Raw genomic sequence first — 22,840 nt, 5'->3', positions numbered from 1 at the left:
TCTTACCCACCAGATGTCAACAGCACCCACTCACAATAGTGACAACCAGAAATGCCTTCAGACATATCTAAATGTTCCCGAAAGGAAAGGAGGCAATGCGATGGGGAGGGAGGTGCAAGGATTATCTCCAGTTGAGATCCATTGGCCTAACCCTATGGCAAAATTAAAAATGCAAGAGCAAAAAATAATAGCGATAAAATAAAGTTTAGGAAAGAATTCCTTACATTGTGGATTCTCGTTTATAATATCTCAATTGAAGTCAATCCTGAGGGTATGATGAAGGAAATGCCTATATTTTTGTTTTCATCTCAAAAATTAAAAATGTTTGGAAAGAATGGTCATATAAGCTAAATAAACTTATAAACAGAAAGAAGAAATGTCCATGCGAAGTATGATATTCCCTATGGCATTACTTAAAGACATTATAGATTTTTCTCTCAGATAACTGACCTTGCAGCTTTACACAGACATTGCGTTCTGTTACATATGCATCTATACAAAAGTCTCTTTACCGAGAAGATGTAAGTGTCCTGTTCTTCCCTGTCTACTGGCTGCAGTAAGGTGAGGAAGCGGGTGATTCCAGTCGGTGTGATGGTGAACACTGAGGTGTAATCATTCAGGAAAAGGTGAAGCTCTGGGTCTTTCGTCTTTGGGGGAAAAAAAGGTCATTATTTAAATTGTTGACCAATTGATACAGCTATGAATTCATTACCTGAAATATAATTTTTCAAGTTTATTATAAAATAAGCATAACCATCTTGAGGATTTCTAAAGAAAAAAGAGATTTCACTGAATATTTACTCATCATTAAGCTAAAAAGTCCAAAAGACAATGATTAATTTTGTGGAAAAGAAAGTAATAAAATAAGTACTAGTAAAATTAATGTGAATACAAAGGAAAATTGTAAAAAGAAGGATAAAGTAGAAAACAATCCAATTAAATATAGTCTTATTGCTAATTTAATGTTAATATTTTCCAGAACTTCACTGGGCTCAAAAAAAAATGCAAAAAAAGGAAAATGGAGCAGTGTTTTAGCTGTACATATGCACATAAGCATATGTAATCTGCACATATGCATATTATTATACTGTTCCTATATTTAATGTAAAATAAAATTAGTTATGTATAATTTATTATCTATAAATATCATGCTTGTTCTATTTAATGCTGCAAGGCTTCTCCAAGGGGAAAACATGCTTATTGTAATTAACATATTTCAGATGATTAGATTTGAAAATATATAAATTTACAGCATGTGTCTGATAAAAGAGTCTAGGAAAAAATAACTACATAAAGAGGAAGTGATTGCAAAAGTTCAAAAGGGAGATCATTAACTACCAGTAAGAATTGAAAACCCTTCTCAACCTGATTGCCATCCCTGAAATGCAAGGCATTAAGGTCTGCAGTGCAGAGCAAGAACAGAGATGTGAAGTAGGAGGTTTGTATTGGTGTCTGCATAGTGGAATAGGAGGGCAGGTGGGCAGGTAAAAGGGGAATGCTGTGAGAGTGGGCTTATCAAGAAGCCTATAAAAACAGCAAAAAGGGATGATGCAGGAAGGTAAGGTGTTTATATAAAGTATGGCAACTTTTAAAATATTATGCATAGTATAATGTGAAATCTAATTTAATATTATAGCTTCTGTTAGAAAATTTGTTAGATATATTAATTCAAATACCCTATATTTTAAGCATTTTTAAATGTGAGATATTATGATAAGACAATACTGCAATGAGTGTTGAGTTGTGAACCAGTGTATATGTATAAGACTAGTGCAATATGGTGTGTGAAAATAAGACCGCACATTGTACTGATTTTATGAAAGCCACAGAGTTTCTTTGTCAAATGCTCCCCATTTGAAGATGAAATAAACACCAGGACTCCATAAACAGACTCTCTCATAATTGATAACCAGAAACATTAAAGACTTTTGATAATTTAATTGTCTCAATTTCTCGGATCCTTTTATAATAATAGCTAGAGACTATAATAGCATTTCCCAGAACTGTAGCTTACTTGTTTTATGTAGAGAAGTATTGTACAAGGTATATTTAGTACATAATAATCTATTCTGCATAGTTCATCTCTGATTAAAATATAGCTTTTGATATTTATGAATATTTAAAATAGTAACTTTTTTGTATCTATGTATTGCGTACATAGATGGCATTGGTGAATATCTGTGCATTTCTTTAAGTACAAAACTTAAGAAGGCAGATTGGGAAATGTTCAGCCAATTATCACTCAAATTTAATATTTTATATTTATTTATAAAGGTAATGCTAGTTTAAGTTATGGCATGTTATGAGTGTAAATTGACAGATAATGCTCTGGCTTAATATTCTGATGGGGACAGTGAATTTTATGCAGTCCTGTGTCTATTAATTTATTTAAAATAAATATTAGTTTTCTAAATCAGTATGTGCACAGAAGTCTAATTAATAAATGTTCTTTTCCCCCCTGACATAAGATAATACTATTTTACTCTAAAGTATACATTCAATATACATTAAAAGTATGACATATTACTTCAGTGGTTTGTGTATTATTTTCTGGAGGGTAAAAAAACTCATATTCTCTCACAGCACAAAAACATAAATGAAAAAGCAAACATATCTACATTTCAAGTATAAACAAATATATGAGTGTAGAAAATTTTAAATTTAGTCATATACAGTAGAAGACGTATGTTCAAATATGGAAAGACCATTGCATTTGAAATCAATGGGCACCAAAATATATCACATACACACACAAGATTATATGCATCCTCATATATATGCACATGCAACACAAAAACATATATATGTATACACACATGCATACTTATGTACACACATAAGTTACAAAGCATAATATACAAAAATTACAAAACATTTATTTCATCTGCCAATTCAAATCAGTTGATAGTAATTTTCTAAAGTTCCTTGTTGAAAAGGGTTTGACCCTAACCTTACAACATTTCAGAAAGAATGCAGTGATGAATTATCAAGGTTTGTCATGGACTAAAAGATCATTTAATAATTAAATAATCTTTAAGTCACTTGCAATTTGGATTCTACACAATTTCATAGTACTATAACTATAATATAATGTAAATATACTTAATTTAAACCTATATGCATATATATTTAAAGTAGTTATAGACATTTTTGTAGGTGATAACAAGTAATTGCCTACTTGTTTTAACTGAAAAGGAAAAGAACAAGAAATCCAACCACAGCAATTAACAAAAGAACAAACACAAAATCAACACCTAGTACCTACAGGAACTCCACCAGGTGGAACCTATGTACAAATTAAATATGAAATAAAAAATGTAAATATAAATGACCACAAACCGAGATATGGCATACAGGAGTACACTAATAAAACAAACAAACAAACAAACAAACAAATAAAACACCTTTTCTAGTTAGTACATTTAAAGTAACAACTTTTTCCAAGAAATATTTTATTCCTTAGTTCTGAAATAAACCCAATATAACATACATGATAGCATAGTAATATTTATAAAACATGAGTACATTATATCTTTAACACTGTAGTGTATTAGATTTCAAAGATACGTTTATTTTGAAATAACACTATATATAGGGATGTGAATTGACATGAAATTATAAGTGAATCTACAAGTGTAACCTCTTTTTATTACTATTCCCTGTTATTTTTTTATAACCAAAATTAAATAATCAACTTTCAATGGTTCTGCCACTGGAAACTTGGTGGTCTCAGACATGACTTAAAAATCGTGTGCATCACCGTGATACCTATATTCTAGACTATTTTAAAAGTGTGAAGAGTACTTAAAATATTTAATTATGATTCTTATATCTGTACATGTTTATATGTCTAATATCTGTAGAAAAGAAGCATTAGTAAACACATTTTGTTCACTTTTTTTTCAGTTTCACGGTGACCCTTCTGACTCAAAATATATGCTGTGAATAACTCAACTCATCAATCTCTGTTACTGTTTCTTAAAACTGTGTCTTACTTTCCACACATTTGAAGAAGGAACTCCACTTAATTTTTGGACAAATAAATCCAAGTCTGTGCTTGGCATTTGCCTTTAGGCATGGCTGCTCTTGAGCGATTTAGGAGAGCCGACTCCTGCTGTGAGGACTTCTCTTTTCATGTCTGATGCTTATTCTCCATTTCCATTGCTGACACCTCTATGAGGTGAACTGTCTCTGTCCGTATCCTTAAACTTTTATCCCTATTTTGATTAATTTCACTAATTCTGACTCAAAATCAGCAAGACTTTACCATAGAGTAAAATTCTTGCCCGTGAGTGAAAAAGGCCTTGAAGTTTTATTTTGTTAATTGAGATCATTAACCTCATACTGACCATATTTTATTTTAAGATTTAGAGACTGTTTGACCTGGAAAAAGAAATGATTCGGAAGGGCATACACCCATCTTCAAATACATTAATGACCATTTTGTAGATTTATTCTGTGTGCTGACAAATGGAAGAGATAAGGAATAATGGACGAGTTACAAAAAAGGTTGGTTTTAACTCTATATAAAGAGCTTTCTAAGAATTAGTTGCCCAACCAAGGAATGGGCCATAGTGTGAAACAGTTAATTCTATATAATTAGAAATGTTGATGTATATGTTAGATATACTCATTCTATAAGCTTATTTAAATTATAAATATAAAGAAACTATATAGGATATTTTAAAAATCTTTTGTCACTTTGGGATTAGATATACTAGCTTACTTTCTGGGCACGTAATGACAAGTATTCACTGTAGGTGATTTTAGATAAAGGATGGGCTTAAATAATAAACAAGTGGCCAGACACACATTATTTAATTACTTGACACTTTTACACAACATATTAATCATGCTACTGTCCCTATGCATGGCAGCACATAAGGAACATTTTCTCTCCAAGCTCACCTCCACCAGCCCCAAATGAAGGGACAGGACAAGGAAGCAGTGGTTGCTACCATATACCTTTTGGATCACAGGTGATGGGCTAAAATGGGGGCAACTGGTGATCACGAGTCTCACAGTATCACACAGCTATTACGGTAAAACCAGAAATCAGACCCAGGGCTGACTACCTCGAGAATACAAACTCCTAAGGACCACACCATGCTGTCCCACCGCTTGGAAACAGCTCAGAGGAGTTAACAGCTTAACTGGCATTAAATCCAGCAGAATTCTAAGTGCTGTTTTCTAAAGGTTTTAGACCCAGGAGTTTCCCCCACCTCCACCTCAGCCACACCTTGCTTTTCTTTACAATGTCCCTTAGAGCACAATTTTAACATTTCTTTTTTCTAGAAGGAGAAAATAAATCTGAAAGCCTCCTCTTTTTTACTAAACTGATAAAAAAGCTCCATGTAATGAGATTTCAGGGACAATCAAGACCTGTCCTGTCCAATAGCATAGCCACAGAACATTTTCATCATCACAAAGGTTCTACTGGACAACGCAACTGGAGAGGGATAAAGTGCCGACCAGGACTTTTTGAGTTGTAAGAGACAAATCAAATGTGCAATATGTCTAAAAAAAAAGACACACTGGAAAATGCTGTAGTAGTCACATAATCAAAGGAAAATCTTTAGGATTAGTATAGCTTTGGGGAAATGATAACCTAAAAACAAAACAAACACACACAAAAAAACAGAAACCCAATAGGGCTCTGTCTGTCAGGCTTCATTCTTTCTCAGTGATAATAGATTTTCTCTATGATGTCAGCAAGCATGGCTCCAATGGCTTCAGGTTCATTCGCACTTCTTTTTAAAAAAATATATTTTATTGATTCTTTACAGAGAGGAAGGGAGAGGGATAGAGAGTTATAAACATTGATGGGAGAGAAACATTGATCAGCTGCCTCCTGCACACTCCCCACTGGGGATGTGCCCGCAACCAAGGTACATGCCCTTGACCGGAATCAAACCTGGGACCCTTGAGTCCACAGGCCGACGCTCTATCCACTGAGCCAAACTGGCTAGGGCTCTTTTGCATTTCTTTAATGCTAAAGTCTTCCAGATTCTCCTCCTTTTTTTTTTTTTTTTGGTAGTCTTTCATTTCTTGGGAGGACTCTGACTGGCATGGTATAGATTTCCTGTCCACCATTCAAAGCAATTACTCTGTCTAAAGAGGCAAAATACTATGATCTACCCAGTCAGGACCATTTCCCACTTATGTGGCTAGTATCAGTACCAGAAAAACAGAAGGCAATGATGAGTGGAGTGGAGTTAGCATCACAGTTACTGACAGAAGTATAAGCAAGTCAGCTGCCTCAAACGCTTTTTAAAAAAAAAATAACATACTATCAGAAAAGTCCCCCAAATCCCATCCCAGGGCTGCCAGCATGATTTTTTTTCATACTTATTGCATAATGCCATTATTTTTCCCTAACAGCAATTATGTAAACTGTTTTAACCCATATGAATAGATAAGTGTGCCCTGATAATTTAGCAAACTACTAAAAAAACATTCATTTTCTTCCTTATACTGAATATCTGTAAACTGAGAAAAAACAGCTGCTGAATTAAACATACCTGTTAAATCTTATCTTTGATATAGAATTAAATGACAATAATAAGACTCTCATTTATATTTTTTCTCTATTCTATAGCTCATATAACCAGGTTTTTATAACATTTCTTATTGACATAAGTATAACAAGAGACATGTTAACAAAATGAGCAAAATTTATATTTAACTTACATCTTCTATGTCCTTGTCTAGAACCACAATCCTTAGAGGGGTGGTCAAATTTACACTGTCAGAAATAGTTGATCCCACGGGGGCAGATTCTAGGATATAGCCTTGATAACTGGGCATCGTAAAATACGGGCTCTGATTGTTTTCATCCAGTATTTCTATATGTAGACTGGCAAAGGCAGGGAGGGGATGACCATTGTCCTGTTCAGCCTAGAAAAGAATAAAAACAAGTTTAAAAATTCTAAGTTATGGGGTCCTTCTGAATGGCACTTTTCATATCATATATGGGGAATCGCTTTTGAACTGGTATCATTACAGAAAGAAGAAATGCTTTAAAAGTAAGAGGGACTTAGAAAACATGAATGAGGAAATGGTTTCATCAATTTTTTGGTCTTTTGTCATCAAAATCACTGTATATTTTTAAAGATAATAACAATAAGCATTGCAATAAATTATTGCAGCTCTCACAACGTAATGTTAGGAGATAACTGCTTACATGGACTTAGACATAAAATTGAGAAGTGAAGATATTTCAGTAAATTGCTGATGAAATATTTAAATAAAAGACAAAAGATGATTCATTACTCAAAGTATGATACTTATTTTTATATCTTCCATGTCTTCCCATTCCATACTAATGATTAAGTCCCCAAATAATTCATAATTCTATATAAAATTAATATATTTAGGCCTTATTTGAGCTCTCAAAAGGATCACATAAGGAACAGAGATAAAATATTTTAATACCTATAGAATTTCAAATATATTTAACTAGAAATGTTATTCAAGTTAAATTAATATTATGTATTAGAAATATGTTTTCTTGTATTTTTTTTCTGTTTAGTTTTTTTTAAATGATGACAATTTATATTTCTAATAAATTTTCCTAGGAAATCTCCATATGGTCATGCTGTGAGTGGGAAACACCAACCTTTGCTATTTTTTTTTTTTAAATGTATATTACTATACAGCAATCCAAAGTATTTTTTTTAAGGGAAGATTTCATCACAATTGACTTCAAACTTTAGGAGAAATCATTGACATAATTCAATAGTATGCAAATTTACTAAAATAGATTCAAAGTATTTTTCATAAACTTTTATTGCTGTTTTCCCAATTGTTGCAATAGCTGCATTTTGAAATCAACTCAATGTAAAAGTTAAATCCTTTATATTAAATCCTGGAGTGCTTTCCTAGGTTAAATAGTGACATTTTGGTCATAGAAGTTTATAAGTAGCTCAGGTAGATATCTCTGATTATCAATCCAGAGCCAAGAGCAAGGTCTCCAGAAGATAATTTTGTACTTTCTTCTCATTGCAATTTAGCATTTTCTTTTTTTAAAATATATTTTATTGATTTTTTACAGAGAGGAAGGGAGAGAGATAGAGAGTTAGAAACATTGATGAGAGAGAAACATTGATCAGCTGCCTCCTGCACACTCCCTACTGGGGATGTGCCCGCAACCAAGGTACATGCCCTTGACTGGAATCGAACCTGGGATCCTTTAGTCTGCAGGATTATGCTCTATCCACTGAGCCAAACTGGTTAGGGTGCAATTTAGCATTTTCATCACTCAAGAGGGTAGGTAACAATCATAGTGGTGTTTGAAAGTACTGGTGACTTTGCACCAAGAAAAATCACAATATCACTTCACATTATTGTGAGTATTGAATAAATACTTTGAAATATAAATTTATGCATATAATAATATAAAATTATGGAATTATTAAACCCATTGTGAAATCCTACCTAATAAAAGAGTAATATGCAAATTGACTGTACCTCCCCTACATCCACAATCCTTGCCCACCAGCCAATCAGGAGCAAATATTGCAAATAAACCCAACCAAGCTGGCTGTGGCCACGGAAAGCAGGAGGGAGGTTTGGGTTTCCCCGGCAATGGAGGAAGCCAAGCTTTCCGCCTGCCCTTGCCGGCCTAGGCATCCACTTAATACTACAAAGTTTCAATGATAGAAGATAAATCCCAACAAAAATGGCGGCAGCCACAGAGCTGGAGAGAGCAGGAGGCTGGGGTTGCCCCCGGCAATGGAGGAAGCCAAATTTCAGCAGCCCTGGCTGGACTAGGACTCCATTCCAGGCTACAAAGTTTCAATTAGAGAAGATAAATAAACCCTAGATACCAGGGCCTCCGCTTGGGGGCGGGGGCGGGTGGCCGGCCTGCAAACCATCACAGGCCCCTAGCCCAGGCCGTCCATGCCCTAAGGGAACCCCCACCCTGATCTGGGACACCCTTCAGGGCAAACCAGCTGGCCCCCACCCATGCACCAGGCCTCTATCCTATCTAATAAAAGAGTAATATGCAGATTGACAATCACACAAGATGGCTGCCCCCATGTGGTCAAAGATCCTGCCCCCATGTGGACACAAGATGGCCAGCAGGGGAGGGCAGTTAGGGGTGACCAGGCCGGCAGAGGAGAGAAGTTGGGGGCGACCAGGCCTGCAGGGAAGGGCAGTTGGGGGGGACACAGGCCTGTAGGGAAGAGCAGTTGGGGGGGACAAGGTCTGCAGGGGAGGGCAGTTAGGGGTGACCAGGCCTGCAGGGGAAGGCAGTTAGGGGCAAACAGGCTGGCAGGGGAGTAGTTAGGCATCAATAAGGCTGGCAGAGGAGTGGTTAGGGGGTGATCAGGCTGGCAGGCAGAAGTGGTTAGGGGCAATCAGGAAGGCAGGCAGGCAAGCAGTTGGGAGCCAGCAGTCCTGGATTGTGAGAGGGATGTCCGACTGCCCGTTTAGGCCGATCCTACTGGGATCGGGCCTAATAGGGCAGTCAGACATCCTTCAAGGGGTCCCAGATTAGAGAGGGTGCAGGCTGGGCTGAAGGACATGCCCCCTCCCATGCACAAATTTCATGCACTGGGCCTCTAGTAATGTTATATAAAGCATTGCAAAAAATGACTGTTTGATTTTTAGTATTTTGATAACTCTATTTCAATATATTAGATTTCCATTTTAAGGTTATATAGTTTACTTTATTCATTTAAATTTTCACTTGGCAGCAGATTGTCAAAGTGGTCCAGTGCACAAAAGGTTTATGAGCTCTGCACCAAGGACAACCATACTGAAGTAATGTGTATCCTTTTCTAGAATCATGCATTCTTCTTCACACATAACCATATTGCTCCTGACAACATACATATCGATACGCTCTTTCTACATCCAGCAGCTTTGATTAATGTGTGCATGGGAGCTCTTCTAGGAGTGCCCTCTGTGACATACAACAGGCTTTTGAACACAGCTAACCAGGACAAGAGATAGAGTCCATGCTTAGAAAACATCACTTTTACAGTAAATGAAATCACCTGGTCCATATGACCTTGGTCTGCTTAAAGCAGGATCAGTTCATATGCAGATCTTTCTGCACAGGACATTTTTTTCTCTACTCTTTATTCTGTTTCTAGTCTACAAGCCATTATCTCTTATCCTGGACATATGAATAATGCTATGGAAAGTAACAGAATTTATCACTTGTCCCCTTCCCTCAATAAACACACACAAACACAATGTATGAATGGTGAGGGGAAAGCAGAAAACATTCTATAACATGAAAGGGGCTGATTTTTTTTACAGTCAGCTCATACTAGTATGGTTTTTTGTTTTGTTTTTACAGTCAGCTCATATGTTGTTAATATTTACTGCCAGCTGCGAAGCCAAAAAAAACAACAACAAAAAACAACAACACATATTATTTACATGATGAGAACAAGTGAGTCAATAAAACAGGAATAAAAAGTCAAATTAGACCTATGAAAATAATCTAATCCCCCTTATCTTTAAAACCACCATATGAAAGCTCTGTCTGTTATTGCCCTAATGTTAGTTTGTTATTAATATGACTAATATTTTTGCTTTGCTTCTACATGGTTTGTCCTATGTTAGGTGTTTCAGAGGTGCTCGTCAGATGTCTGTCTGCAAAGTTCACAGTCTTAATTCACCCCTACGCCCTTTTGCCTCTCTTAATGTGAAAACACACTGTTGTTATGATGGAGAAGTAAACAGTGGGTTTTATGGTGAAGGCCCCACTGTCTGTAAGTAAGTGAAAGGCGAGGGCCCAGACACAGGTGTCCTGATTCATGACACCTAGACAGGGAAATTCACCACACGTGTCTCCAATTTGGAGAATATAAATGAATCTCCAAATGTAAGACGATGGGAGAGATTAGTGGTAGGAAAAATATTAATAACATAGATACTCCAGATTGAATTAGAGTTTTAAATATGGCGCTTAAAACAAGTTAATACTATTATATTTTGCTCTTTAATGGCCCCATGCATCAAATCTTTCATCCAATACTCCTCTTTGATATAATATAAATAGGAATTCATAAAAATCTAAGTTAATTTGTTCTGCTGTAACCACAAGTGTGTGAGGTAAGTATAAAAAAGCAGGTCAAGTGAAACAAGGTGGCATTTTAAAAAATAATTTCATCCTGTAACATTATTTATGTCTATAAAGTCTGCAGTTACAAGTTAAATATATTTAAAAGCCAGCTTTTGTTTGGAGAATTTCTGGGCATGAGTCCCATTTTCAGTAAAATAAGACCAAAGTGAAACTTAAGCCAAACAAGCAGAAGAATAAAAATTACTCTACATAGTTACTTTGGAGGGAAAACATTGAAAGAGACAAACCATTCCGTTTTCAATATTAAAACAACAAGTGATAATAATCTCTTAGCTCCAGAGGACAGAATAACTTTTTTTTTTTTTCCTGCTGGCTTGGCAACCAACTTAAATTTCACAATCTCTAATATGAGGTCTGTCAAGTAGATATAATAATGGGGGCGGGGAGGGAATGAGACAGATCAAGATATTTAAGTAAATTCTAGGAAAAAAGAAAGAAATCACTTGTTCCTAGAAAGTCAGGGTTTTATTTATTGTGCCCCTATGTGCCTACTTTTTTCTTCTCATTTTGTCTATACTCGTGCTTCACAAATTTTCCTAAGTCAACTTCAGTCGGGCTTTCGCCCCCACCACTCAAACACGGCTGTTCTTGTCAAAATCACCAGTGATTCCTACCTTGCTAAATCAACATTTACTTTCAAACCTTAGCTTACTTGGCCTGCATATAAACCTTGATTCACTAGGCTTTCATGACAACATTTTCTCTTGCTTTTTTTCCTACATTATTGTGTATTTCTTTTCATTTTCGAGTGGTGGATTCTACTCTTTCTCCCCAAATTCTTAACGTCAGGTTTTGGTAGTCTTCTCTTCTCGTGGCCTTAAAAATGTTAGTACCACGACTCCCAATTTATACCTCCAGCCTGAACCCCTCCTCTGAACTCCAGAATCTATATCCAACTGAGTACATAGCAACTCTGCTTAGATAGCTCATGAACATTTCAAATAGAACCTCCGTGAAAATGCAATTCTCCTCTTCCCCATCACAAACCTGCTCCACAGTCTTTCCACTTGATAGCAGCTCTATTCTTTCACACTTGCTCAAGCCAAGAACCTGGAGGTCACCTGCACGCCTTGCTTCTTTTCATACCTCACATGTAATCAAGAAAGACTCTTTATTGACGATAACTTTGAAATATACGCGGGGTTTCACTACTCACCTCTTCCACCGTCACCATCTTGATCTCACCTACTATCATTTTCACCTGGATCATTTTAACTTATCTGTAGCCTGTTCCCTGATTGCAATTTAGTGTTTTGGTTACATGATAGCCAGGTGATTTCACTTATTTCATTAAAACCCTTCAATAATTTCCAACTCGTCTCAGGCCCTAGGGCTCTGATCTATTACTTCTTTTATCATATGACTCTTCACACTCAATACTCTCTGTCCTTTTCCTGGACACCACATCCCTTGCTATCAGTAAAGCTTCCCACACAAAAAGAATGAAATTTCTCAAGGTTGCCTTTCCTAGCTAATAGCAGGCTGCTTATCTGACTCTGAAATAGTGGCCGGTCTACCCAGCTACCCAGGGTTCATGGAGATCCCCTAACCCTTTATTTGCAATTCAAAATTGAACTCTCAAGTAGAAAGAAAATATTTGGTTTGGAGATTTTGACTGGGTGACTAAATTTTCACTTCCATTTTGTCTTTTTTTTTTTTTTTTTTTTTTTTTAGTTGATTTCAGAGAAAGGAGGGAAGAGGGAGAGAGTGATAGAAACATCAATGATGAAAGAATCATTGGTTGGCTGCCTCCTGCACGTCCCCCACTGGGGATCGAACCCATAACCCACGTATGTGCCCCTGACCGGAATCCAGCCCAGGACCCTTTAGTCTGCAGATCAGTGCTCTATCCACTGAGCCAAACCGGCCAGGGCCATTTTTGTCTTTTTTATTAGAAATTACATTCACTTAACATTTTCCCTAATCATTTTCGATTTTTTACAATATATTTAGTTAAGCTTTCAACCAACTTATTTAATATACTGCACTCACATTATGATTATTTTACAGATTTCAAACAGCCAGGCATTCAGACGTTTGCCTTGGATTCAAATGTGAATTATTGGACTTTTACTTAAAAGCAAATGTTCATAAAAGTCCAAACATTTCCTTGAACAAAGACAATACATTGTTATTGAGTTCTTTCACTAGCAGAAAATATGTGGCTGTGGAACATATAACCTCCTAAGTTATTTCCAATAAAAAAAACAAATAACAAATAAACAAAAACAGTGGAGAGTGCATAAAACTCTTAAGAGTCTGATGTTAAAACATGGTAATTTAATTCAGTTACTTAAAATATTTTAAAAACAGACAAGAATAACCTATAGTGTTAGAACCCAGTAGTGGAGTTCTTGAGTGTGTGTGAACAGTCGTGACTAAGAGAGAGTGATGGGACATCAGGGATATTTGTAATACATATGTTTTCCCTATATCTGGGTGCTTTACTTATCTAGATGTATACTTTTCTGTATATAAGTAGCATTTTGATATAAATGTTATAAAACATTGCTATATACTTGCTCTCCCAAAATGTGCAGAGAGGGTAACCCCCTCTCTCTATCACCATAGTCAACTAATGAACTAGTTGATAGCCACTAGATTGCAGTAAACTTGTAAATTGGTTATAGCCTCGCAAATGCAAATGGTACAATTTAATAAAGGCTGGTCTAGGAAGTGACTTGAAAACCCAATGTTACTCAAATATTTAAGCATTGCCAATGCTTGCCTCTTCAAATATATCTATTCATTAAAGGCAGACCCCAAAAATGGACTCAGTCATTTATACGTTTCCCACCAGTGTTTCTCAAACCCGTGATTTCCAAAGCCCTTCTTGTCGGATGTCTTAGTATCATCTGAGGCCATTGTTAAAGCGAATTCCTGGGGCTCAATCAGGCTTTCTGATAGGTATTTGTTTATTTGTCTGTTTCCTTAATTATTTAAAATTTACCCGGCCTTACCAGGTTTCCAAAAGATGTTTAATATATGGTTAGCTCACACGTGAGTGCCCTGAAAAACACGTGGGCCTCTTGATTCGGTGGGTGCAGCTCTGCAATCTGCCTTTCACAACAAGCACTCACATGATCCGGACATGTCCAATCAGTAGCCTTTCAGGAATCAACTGGGTCTGGCCTTCAGAAGCTCTCAGGCCTGAAGGAAGCTGTTCCCCTAAAGATAGCCAGCTCTGCTCTAGCCTGAGTTCAAGTAACTGTTACTGTCTTTCAACTTTAGGCAATGTTCCACATTTCAACTGAACCTGCAAGGTGGAATGAGAGTGCAGGACCTCACGTGTCTAAAGGAGTTCTTGATAGTACGCTGCTCAGTTCACTACCGCTCTGCAAAGATTTGGGGATCAAAGGTCCAATAACTGGCAATAGGTTACATTTATTTTCTATGACCATATATTTTCTTTAGGGAGATCTTAGGGAGAGATGGCTATGGGAAGTATGTGTTTGCTGGATCAAAGATCATATTAATATTACTGATTAATTAATAAGTATAAATAAGTGCTTTCATTATTTCTTGACCTTTCTTAATAAAATTATACTTCCTTAAAACTGATAGGAACTTTATTTATTTAAACTTTAAGACTCTAAAAATTAAAGAATGTATAGTTTGACAGATAGCCTATTTATGATAGTTACCAAAAATATGAGAACTTATAAACTACACAATAATTTATCAAATAAAATACAACGAATTGTTGTGTGTATCATATAATTGTTTATAATGCCACAAATACAGCAAAAAGTACATTCTTAGTTGGAAAGAAACATACTTTCTGTTTGACAAAAAAGAAAAAAAATATTGTCACTAGAAAAAATATAGACAACACATTCCCAAAAAGGATTTATAACAAAATAATGTCGACATACTTCCCACCTAGAGAATATTTTAATAAAGTGAAGGATATTTTACTTTTACTTGTAAGAATATGCCCATTCTGTTTATAATTCATTGCAATAAAAACATGAATCCTTGAAGCTCCAATATACCTTTAAATAACAAAAATATTTTTTTCTTAGAGCAGTAACTGGCACTAAAATGATTAACACAATTTTGAATAATTTAAAAAATAAAAACTCAATCAATTTGGGGAAAACCACAAATTCAAAAAACTGTCTAATTATACATACATCAGACTATTTAGCTAATGTTTTGAATATGAGAATCATCTTGGCTATAAATGGTAAGTCAGGCCAGAGACAAAATTATGGTAATGACAAAATAGTAACTTTTTTTCTGGAATGCTTCCAATCATGTTTTATTCCCTTTATTTTGCCCTGCCTTTAGCCTCCCCACCTAGCAAATGCCTATGCTGGGTTGATCCCAATCCCATAGAGTTTTCTCAACTAGGGGAAAACCCACTCAAGCATCTTATGTGAATTGCCCAGCTGGAATAGTCCATTCTGGAATATTATAATATCAATAGATCATCATATCAAAAAATAGATTTTTAAGCAGGTTATTTTTCAGAGCCTGGAAGATAGAGTTTAATGTTTCTCTTTGTACCAGGCTATTCTTGAGAAAAAATAATAGTGACTAGCCATATTTAGCTTGAAAGCTTTTAGATATGCCCTTCTAATTTTAGTATTCTATGCAACAAGAAGAAGCTTATGAAGAAAGATTACTTGGCAAGACTCATGTAGGAGGGCTGAGATAGTGTATGTGTATGAAGGGGTGTGCTGTGGGGAGATAGGGAAAGGACTGCTCTGAACTGTTCATTTGAACATTGTACAATACTGGTAGTTGGACTTGATTTTGCACTCTTACAATGACCTTTGCAGACAAGAAGGCTTTGGCAAAATCAAAGTACTGTGACGAGAATGAATATATTGCTATTCTTTTTCCAAGCAGTTGCAGGTCACCTTGTGAGGAAGGAAAGAGTATAAGTAAAATATTACCTCTGCGTGTCTTCTGTCAGCTTGCATTTTGGACAGTCACTGTATTCACTGGCTATGTTCTCTTTCTGTTCTGACTAACCCAGCTGGGTGAGTAACAGCATAAGACAAGAGGACACCAAACTTTCTTTTTACTAATTTCCATAATGGCCTAACAGACAATGAATTCAACTTAGTATTTAAAATTTGTAGTAGACAACCAGGATGAAATAAAAGAATACACTGTTCTTTTTGAGGAAACAAAAATAATGTTTTATGTGGCTATCTAACAAATTTTAAACAAATAAAACATAAAATTAAAATAAAAGATGAACATTTAGCAAATGTATCAAATATCTCAATAGATACCCAAAAGTGTGATTCATTCAGAAATCCATAGGAGGGTTGCTGTTTCATTGCTAATAAGATCTAATGCCTGACATTTCTATGGAGTAATTTTCTCTAAAATGTAGAAGACTTTCTCTCTTCCTCACCTTAGAGGCCTTGTTACAGGGCAAAGGAAGTGAGCTTATTCTTTACTGTCCTGCTGAACTAAGATGTATGGTACACGTGTGCTTCATTCTTTCAACAGGAATCCACAGGGATTGGGAGAGGGCATGACTAGTAGAGTTCTAGGATCATGAAAGTGTATCATCCACCACATTTGCCTTGCTTCCTGTGCCTGGTCAACATCAGCTCTGATATTTTTGCTCCTCCTAATCCTGGCTCACTGAAGGCTCCTATTCAATCTTTCCCCAAGGGAATATTCCATGCCTTTCTTTTCTTCCCTTTATTTCTCTCATTTTTGATACACTGTCAATACACTACAGCAGAAAGAATCGTAACTTACACTTCACAATCTTCTTAACAGAGTCAATGAGTGTTGATAGGACTTTCATTTTCATGGGAGATGTCATCCTTTTTATTTCTGAAGGGATGACTGATGATCTGTGACCTGTCACTCTGTCTGTCTGTCCCTGACACCTGTGATTGCTCAATTGATCCAGTTCTCTGTTGGAAATTCACGTAGGGGGCAAATTGTCAAGAGACTTGAAGACAATATGCAGCAGCATGATCTATTTTTGTTTGTTTTAGCAATACTCAGTAGGCAATATGGGGAGAGGGTAGGGTGCAAGGAAAGGGGGCTTATGTTTGTGAGATGTGTTTGAGATGATGGCCATGAGGATGAGAACTAGAGAACTGCTGTGAATATGGAGAGTTGGGAAGACATTTGAGAATGAATTCCAGAGGCATCCAGACAGGATTTGAAAACTGACTGGATGGGGACAAATGGAAGCAGATACCTAAGAGGCACTGGGAGCTCTAAGCTTGGGTGAGTGGGTGATTATAATATTATTAATGGAAAGAAAGAAGCTTAAGGCTTTAAAAGGATGTACGTGGTTTACTACATTCTTAATTTGACACAATTGTGTAACACTAGGAAGAGTTATACAGCCAGTAATAGGAAATATGAATGCAAAATTCAGAAGGGAAGTAGGCCTGAAAGCATAATTTCCATATCTGTGATTTCCTTGAGAATAGAGCTTTCATACATTTATGTCTCCTCAACACCAAGCAAAATGTCAGGCGCCTAATAAGCAATCAGAAAGGATTTGGCAAACTGAAACTAGCAAATGCCAAGTGCCTTAAAATTTTTCCCATTGTGTCCTTGTGAGGTAAAGTATAATTGAGATCATTATTCAAATAGAAGCTAAACGCTTTCTAGTGGCACCGGAGATTCACGTATGTGGTCAGGGGTTGCAGTAGCTGTTCTCTTAGGCCTCAATCATTCTCAGATGCTGCTGTCCTTTGACTCCCAAATTACTAAAGCAAAGTAACATGTCAGAAAAACCTGCACATCAGCACTAATATATAAGCTCACCAGTTTCAATTCTGTGGCTCATTTGTGTGTCAAAAATATATCTGTTCTTTAGAAGAAAGGATACGGTATTAACATACACTCCTACATGGCTTTAAACTGTGCTTTAATAAAGGTTTGGCACTATTTCCAGAGATTGAATTTGTGAAGTTCAATGCATATTTATTGGGAATAGAGACACAGATGAAACTGTATCAAATATATATACTTTCAAATGTATGTTTTTAAATACAATGTAGATGCAGGTACCCGATTCCAGCAGCTTTAAAAGATTTACTGTCCCAGAGAGGAAACCATTACAACATGTACTGTACATTCATAAAGGTAGGAGTTTAAGCCATGATGTAAAGAAAAATATTACAATCTTCACTCTTATAAAAGTCAGGAGAAAATATTAGGCTAATTCAAGCTCAGAGCCACCATAGGGACATGCAGAAAGCAAGGAGGGGCTTCCAACCAGGGGCCCTGCCTTCCCAGAAGAAGTGTCGCCTCAGCATCTAAAGCCTCAATGAAGCGTCAGTGTGAATGGGACTGTTGAGGAAGGAAGGGAGGACCGATCCAGGAAGAGGGACAGCATCTGTAACTACCTGGAGCTTAGAAAGAGCATGGTGAGTTTATGGCACTGCAAGTGGTCTCCTATGGCTGGAACAGCAAGTGATAGCTTATGCTTAACGTGCCCATGACGTGGAAGGAAAAGAAGTTTAAGGTTAGCCTGATAGAGTAGGCCAGTGAGTCACAACATACAAATCAGAGAGACCATGATACAATGATGGTCGTAATATAATTGTGACCCTTACTGTTAGTTGTTTATCAGAGTGATGTAGATTAAAAACACAATTATGTTTGAGCAACTAAAAGGCAGTGAATTATTAATAATTTATGCATTTAATCTTTGTATTAGATGCCTAGAGTATCCTATATAATAAAAGTCTAATATGCAAATCGACCAAACGGTGGAATGACCGGTTGCTATGACACACACTGACCACCAGAGGGCAGATGCTCAACACCGGAGCTGACCCCTGGTGGTCAGTGTGCTCCCACAGGGGGAGCGCCGCTCAGCCAAAAGCCAGGCTCACAGCTGGCGAGTACAGTGGCAGTGGTGGGAGCCTCTCCCATCTCCATGACAGCTCTAAGGATGTCCAACTGCTGGCTTAGGCCTTCTCCCTAAACTGTCAGTCAGACATCCCCCAAGGGCTCCTGGACTGTGAGAGGGCGCAGGATGTGCTGACAGAAACCCCAAGTGTACGAATTTCATGCACCGGGCCTCTAGTTAACTAATAACATTCTTTAAAGAAATGGTGCATTTATGATAATGGAGGTGAATTTTCTGGGCTTTGTTATCAATACTTCATGCATGAACTAATTCATTATCAACTAGAATCTAAAATGGAATTTCATATTTCTATATCATAGATGGGGTTTTTATATAACTATGATGATCACATAACATTTCATCCAAACTGGGGCATTTTTGAGAGTGAAAGAGGTATTCTGAATAATTATACAAGAACAAAAGGAATAAATATGAACTGTACTGGGCAAACCAAATATAAAATTCTTTTTAAAAATATGTGTTTCATTTAAAAGTATGATTAAGTGATTATTATTATTTAAAATTTGGAATAGATTTGATCTAGGACATTTTTTCCTCTTTTAACTGACATGTGTTAATCCTTTAATAATCTAAAGTTGGAGAACTACTCCATTTTGTCCTTTTAGTTTCACCTTTACACTTTATTTGTCAGAATACTGAATAAATCACTTGAAGAAAGAGATAAAATGAAGATGATAAATCTCTAATTCATGACATTCACCAGGGCTTAAATGAACATATAGCTTTTCAAAGAAGAATTCTTCTTCAAAGTCTAGGAGAAGATATTTCATTTTACTTTATTTTACCTTAGCTTCTAATACAGAAATTGGGATGAAATCCAATAAAAACATTGATGCCCAGTGAAAAATGAAGCATTATGAAAATAAGGACAAGAAAAGAAGGTGACAGTCTTACTAAGGAAGAGAACTCCCAGATTGTAGCAAGTCAATGGATCCCTACACAAAGCCACAGTATTCAGATATTATTCACACAGGTGCCACATTATGATTCTTACAGATTGATACCTTTGCTCACTAGCCTCTTGACCACACACACAAAAACAATAAATTTAACCTAATAATGTCTGGGAAAACTTCCATTAAAAATATAAAGTATTATTTATAAAAATACCTGCATTTTATTCTAATTGATTTTTGTTTGTAATAATTGATGGACTGGGCTTTACTGTAGCCAATACACTTGGGCAACTGTCTTTGATAATAAAGAAAAATAATGGATTTCAGGTTTCAAGTGAGGGAGTTTGGAGACCATGCTTTGTCAAGTTTCTTAATTCCCACAGAAAGCCGCACCGCAGAGCTGCAGGTAGATAGACGGTAGACAATGGATACACATTTTTTAGTTTTCTACAGTCCTATGATTTTAAAAAATGTGGTCAATGCAAGAAGATGAACTACCTCATGCATGACCATTATACATAAGAGGTAAAATGATTCTTTCTTTGTTAAATGACTCCTAAACCCCTATTGAATTAAATCCAAGGAGATTGCAATGGCACATAAGGCCCTCCCTGCGGTCTGGCTCTCTACCTCATTTCCCTGTTAACTGCTTGTAGCCAGCTACATCATGCCTCCAAGCTTTTACTTCTGCTCTTCCTTATGTTCAAACATATTTCCTACCTTCTATTCATTGGCCAAACACAGCAAAATTTAGCAAATTGGATTGAATGCAAGTTCTATATTACATTGTCTCTTTGACTTTGGGCAAGTTATTTAATATCTCAAAGCTCCCTACTCCTCCATTGTAAGTGAAAATAATCCAAAATTTAGCTTGGAGTAATTTCCAGAAAAAATATTTCCCAAGTCCGTCCTCAGATTCATTTAAATGTACCTATTCTCTGCTTCATCAGCCCTTATATGTCTTTCTGTTATCACTTGATATGTTTGTTATGTTTGATTTATTGGGATATATGACACTTTCCTTTCTAGACAATACTTTTTTTTAAGGACAATGGATCACTAAGTAAGCAAAAGGTCTGTAAAAGATAATGAGGTCCTAACCAAGTATGTTCAAATTAGATATAAAATTAAATGTGTGTCTACAGATAATTGTTGTCGTTTCACTGACAGGTAGTTAAGCCAGACAACCATTTCTTAGCAACTGCATCTGGATGAAGTAAAAAAAGTATAGCTTTAGCTTAGATAAAACTAAATTTGAATCTCAATTCTGCTGCTTATTAGTGATGTACTCTGAGCCAAACACTTACCCTCTCTGATCATTAGTTTCCACATTTGCACTGATTAGCATACTACTAAGGATATGACCACAATTCATTGAAAAACGTACATAAAACACTTTGTCCAGTGTACATGCTCAGTAAGCTTCCTTATAGTACTTCCTTTTCCTTTACCAATTTCAAATTTTAAAAATTCCATACGGCTGCATATCTATGATGTTTTTTATGTGTAGATAAGAAAAAGCTATGTAACACACAGTAGACTTACTCTATTTCATTTCTTATGTCTGTTCTATTACTTAGAATGGCCTTCTCCCAGCCCATCCCTTCACTGACCCGCTCAAATGTTACATTCTAAATGAAGCCTATCAGAATTAATTGACAGATCACCTGCATGTTAACAGTACCTTTCAAATGATTCTATCATGAAAAATGAAATATTATTATGCCAAAATTATAATTCCAAATGGATTTTCCTCATTTGAATTTTTTTCCAGTTTAGAATCATCTATCAAAATTTTAAATAGTGAGATACATTAAAATAATTTCTAGACAACTGAGATCTTTTTTTTAATTTAGAAAAAATGTCATATAAAAATAATATTTTTGCCCAGCCGGTGTGGCTCAGTGGTTGAGTCTCAACCTATGAACCAGGAGGTCACAGTTCAATTCCTGATCAGGCCACACGTCTGGGTTACGGGCTCAATCCCCACTGTGGAGCGTGCAGGAGGCAGACAGTCAATGATTCTCTCTCATCATTGATATTTCTATTTCTCTCTCCTTCTCCCTTCCTCTCTGAAATCAATAAAAATATATATTTAAATAGTAATAATATTTTAATAAAATAAAATATTAATCCATGCACATTTTAAATATATTCATTGGTTAAGCTTTACGAATAAAAATTAACTCCTTTTAGTAAAAAAAAGTTAAAGATGTAATAAAGGGCAGCATGTAGAATTATATACATTTGACCAGAGCATTTATTACATATAAAAACATTCAGTATTTGAAACGCATTGTAATATAAAACATTATTTTAAAGGAAAGCAACAATGGATTGAAACTGCTGCACTTTACTGTTTAAATAAAATATTGGTTAACTGCTGTCCAAATTCATTTTAACTTTTATAACATTAAAGTGCCTGCAGTAGCCTCTACAGGTTTTTTTTTTTATTAGCAATTTATAAACACAAGGAAATAAGAAATTAATTTACCTTAATAACCAAATCAAATTTCTGGTGAAAGTCTCTGTTTACTGGCTCCAGGAGACTAAGTTCTGCAGTCCTGGGATGCATATGGAAAAATCGTGGGTAATCCTCAGGAGTCCCTGAAAGACATTGAGGTTTCAGCACATAATTGAGAACAATAAGTAATATGTTTATCTGCTATATCTATTTCCCTTCATTAACTGAGGAACAAAATCATGATTTCATTAGTAAATTAAGTTTCAAAATTATGCAGTCTAGGGAAAGCAGATGCAAATGTGATATATAATTAATTAGTTTATGAGCAAGAGGATGAAAAATATGTTATGTTTGGCTGATTTTCCAAATATCCTTTATTAAGAGGGCTCTTTAATTATTTGAAACTTCATCACATAAAAAGAGATATTAAGTGTATAGAGAGCATATTTTGAATTCTAAAATTGTATTTTAATGTTGCATAAATCTTAATTATAGCTTGC

General features: G+C 35.8%; 1 protein-coding gene across 1 annotated transcript in view; it reads right to left on the bottom strand.

Annotated features, from left to right (window-relative positions):
• PCDH15 (protocadherin related 15) overlaps positions 1-22,840 on the bottom strand; it is a gene marked incomplete at its 3' end in the record, with an annotated part of 650,107 nt that overhangs the window by 279,279 nt on the left and 347,988 nt on the right. Inside the window, exons 10-12 of the mRNA XM_079793021.1 lie at positions 22,371-22,483; positions 6,691-6,897; positions 513-647 (exon numbers count right to left, since the gene is read on the bottom strand). Coding sequence (XP_079649147.1) covers positions 513-647; positions 6,691-6,897; positions 22,371-22,483 — 455 coding nt within the window. The remainder of the gene's footprint in view (positions 1-512; positions 648-6,690; positions 6,898-22,370; positions 22,484-22,840) is intronic.

Source organism: Cnephaeus nilssonii (assembly GCF_951640355.1).
Source record: "Cnephaeus nilssonii genome assembly, chromosome: 16".
In the NCBI taxonomy this organism is placed as follows: Eukaryota; Metazoa; Chordata; class Mammalia; order Chiroptera; family Vespertilionidae; genus Cnephaeus; species Cnephaeus nilssonii.
Note: the sequence above shows the minus strand (reverse complement) of the source record. Positions and strands in the feature narration are given on the sequence as shown.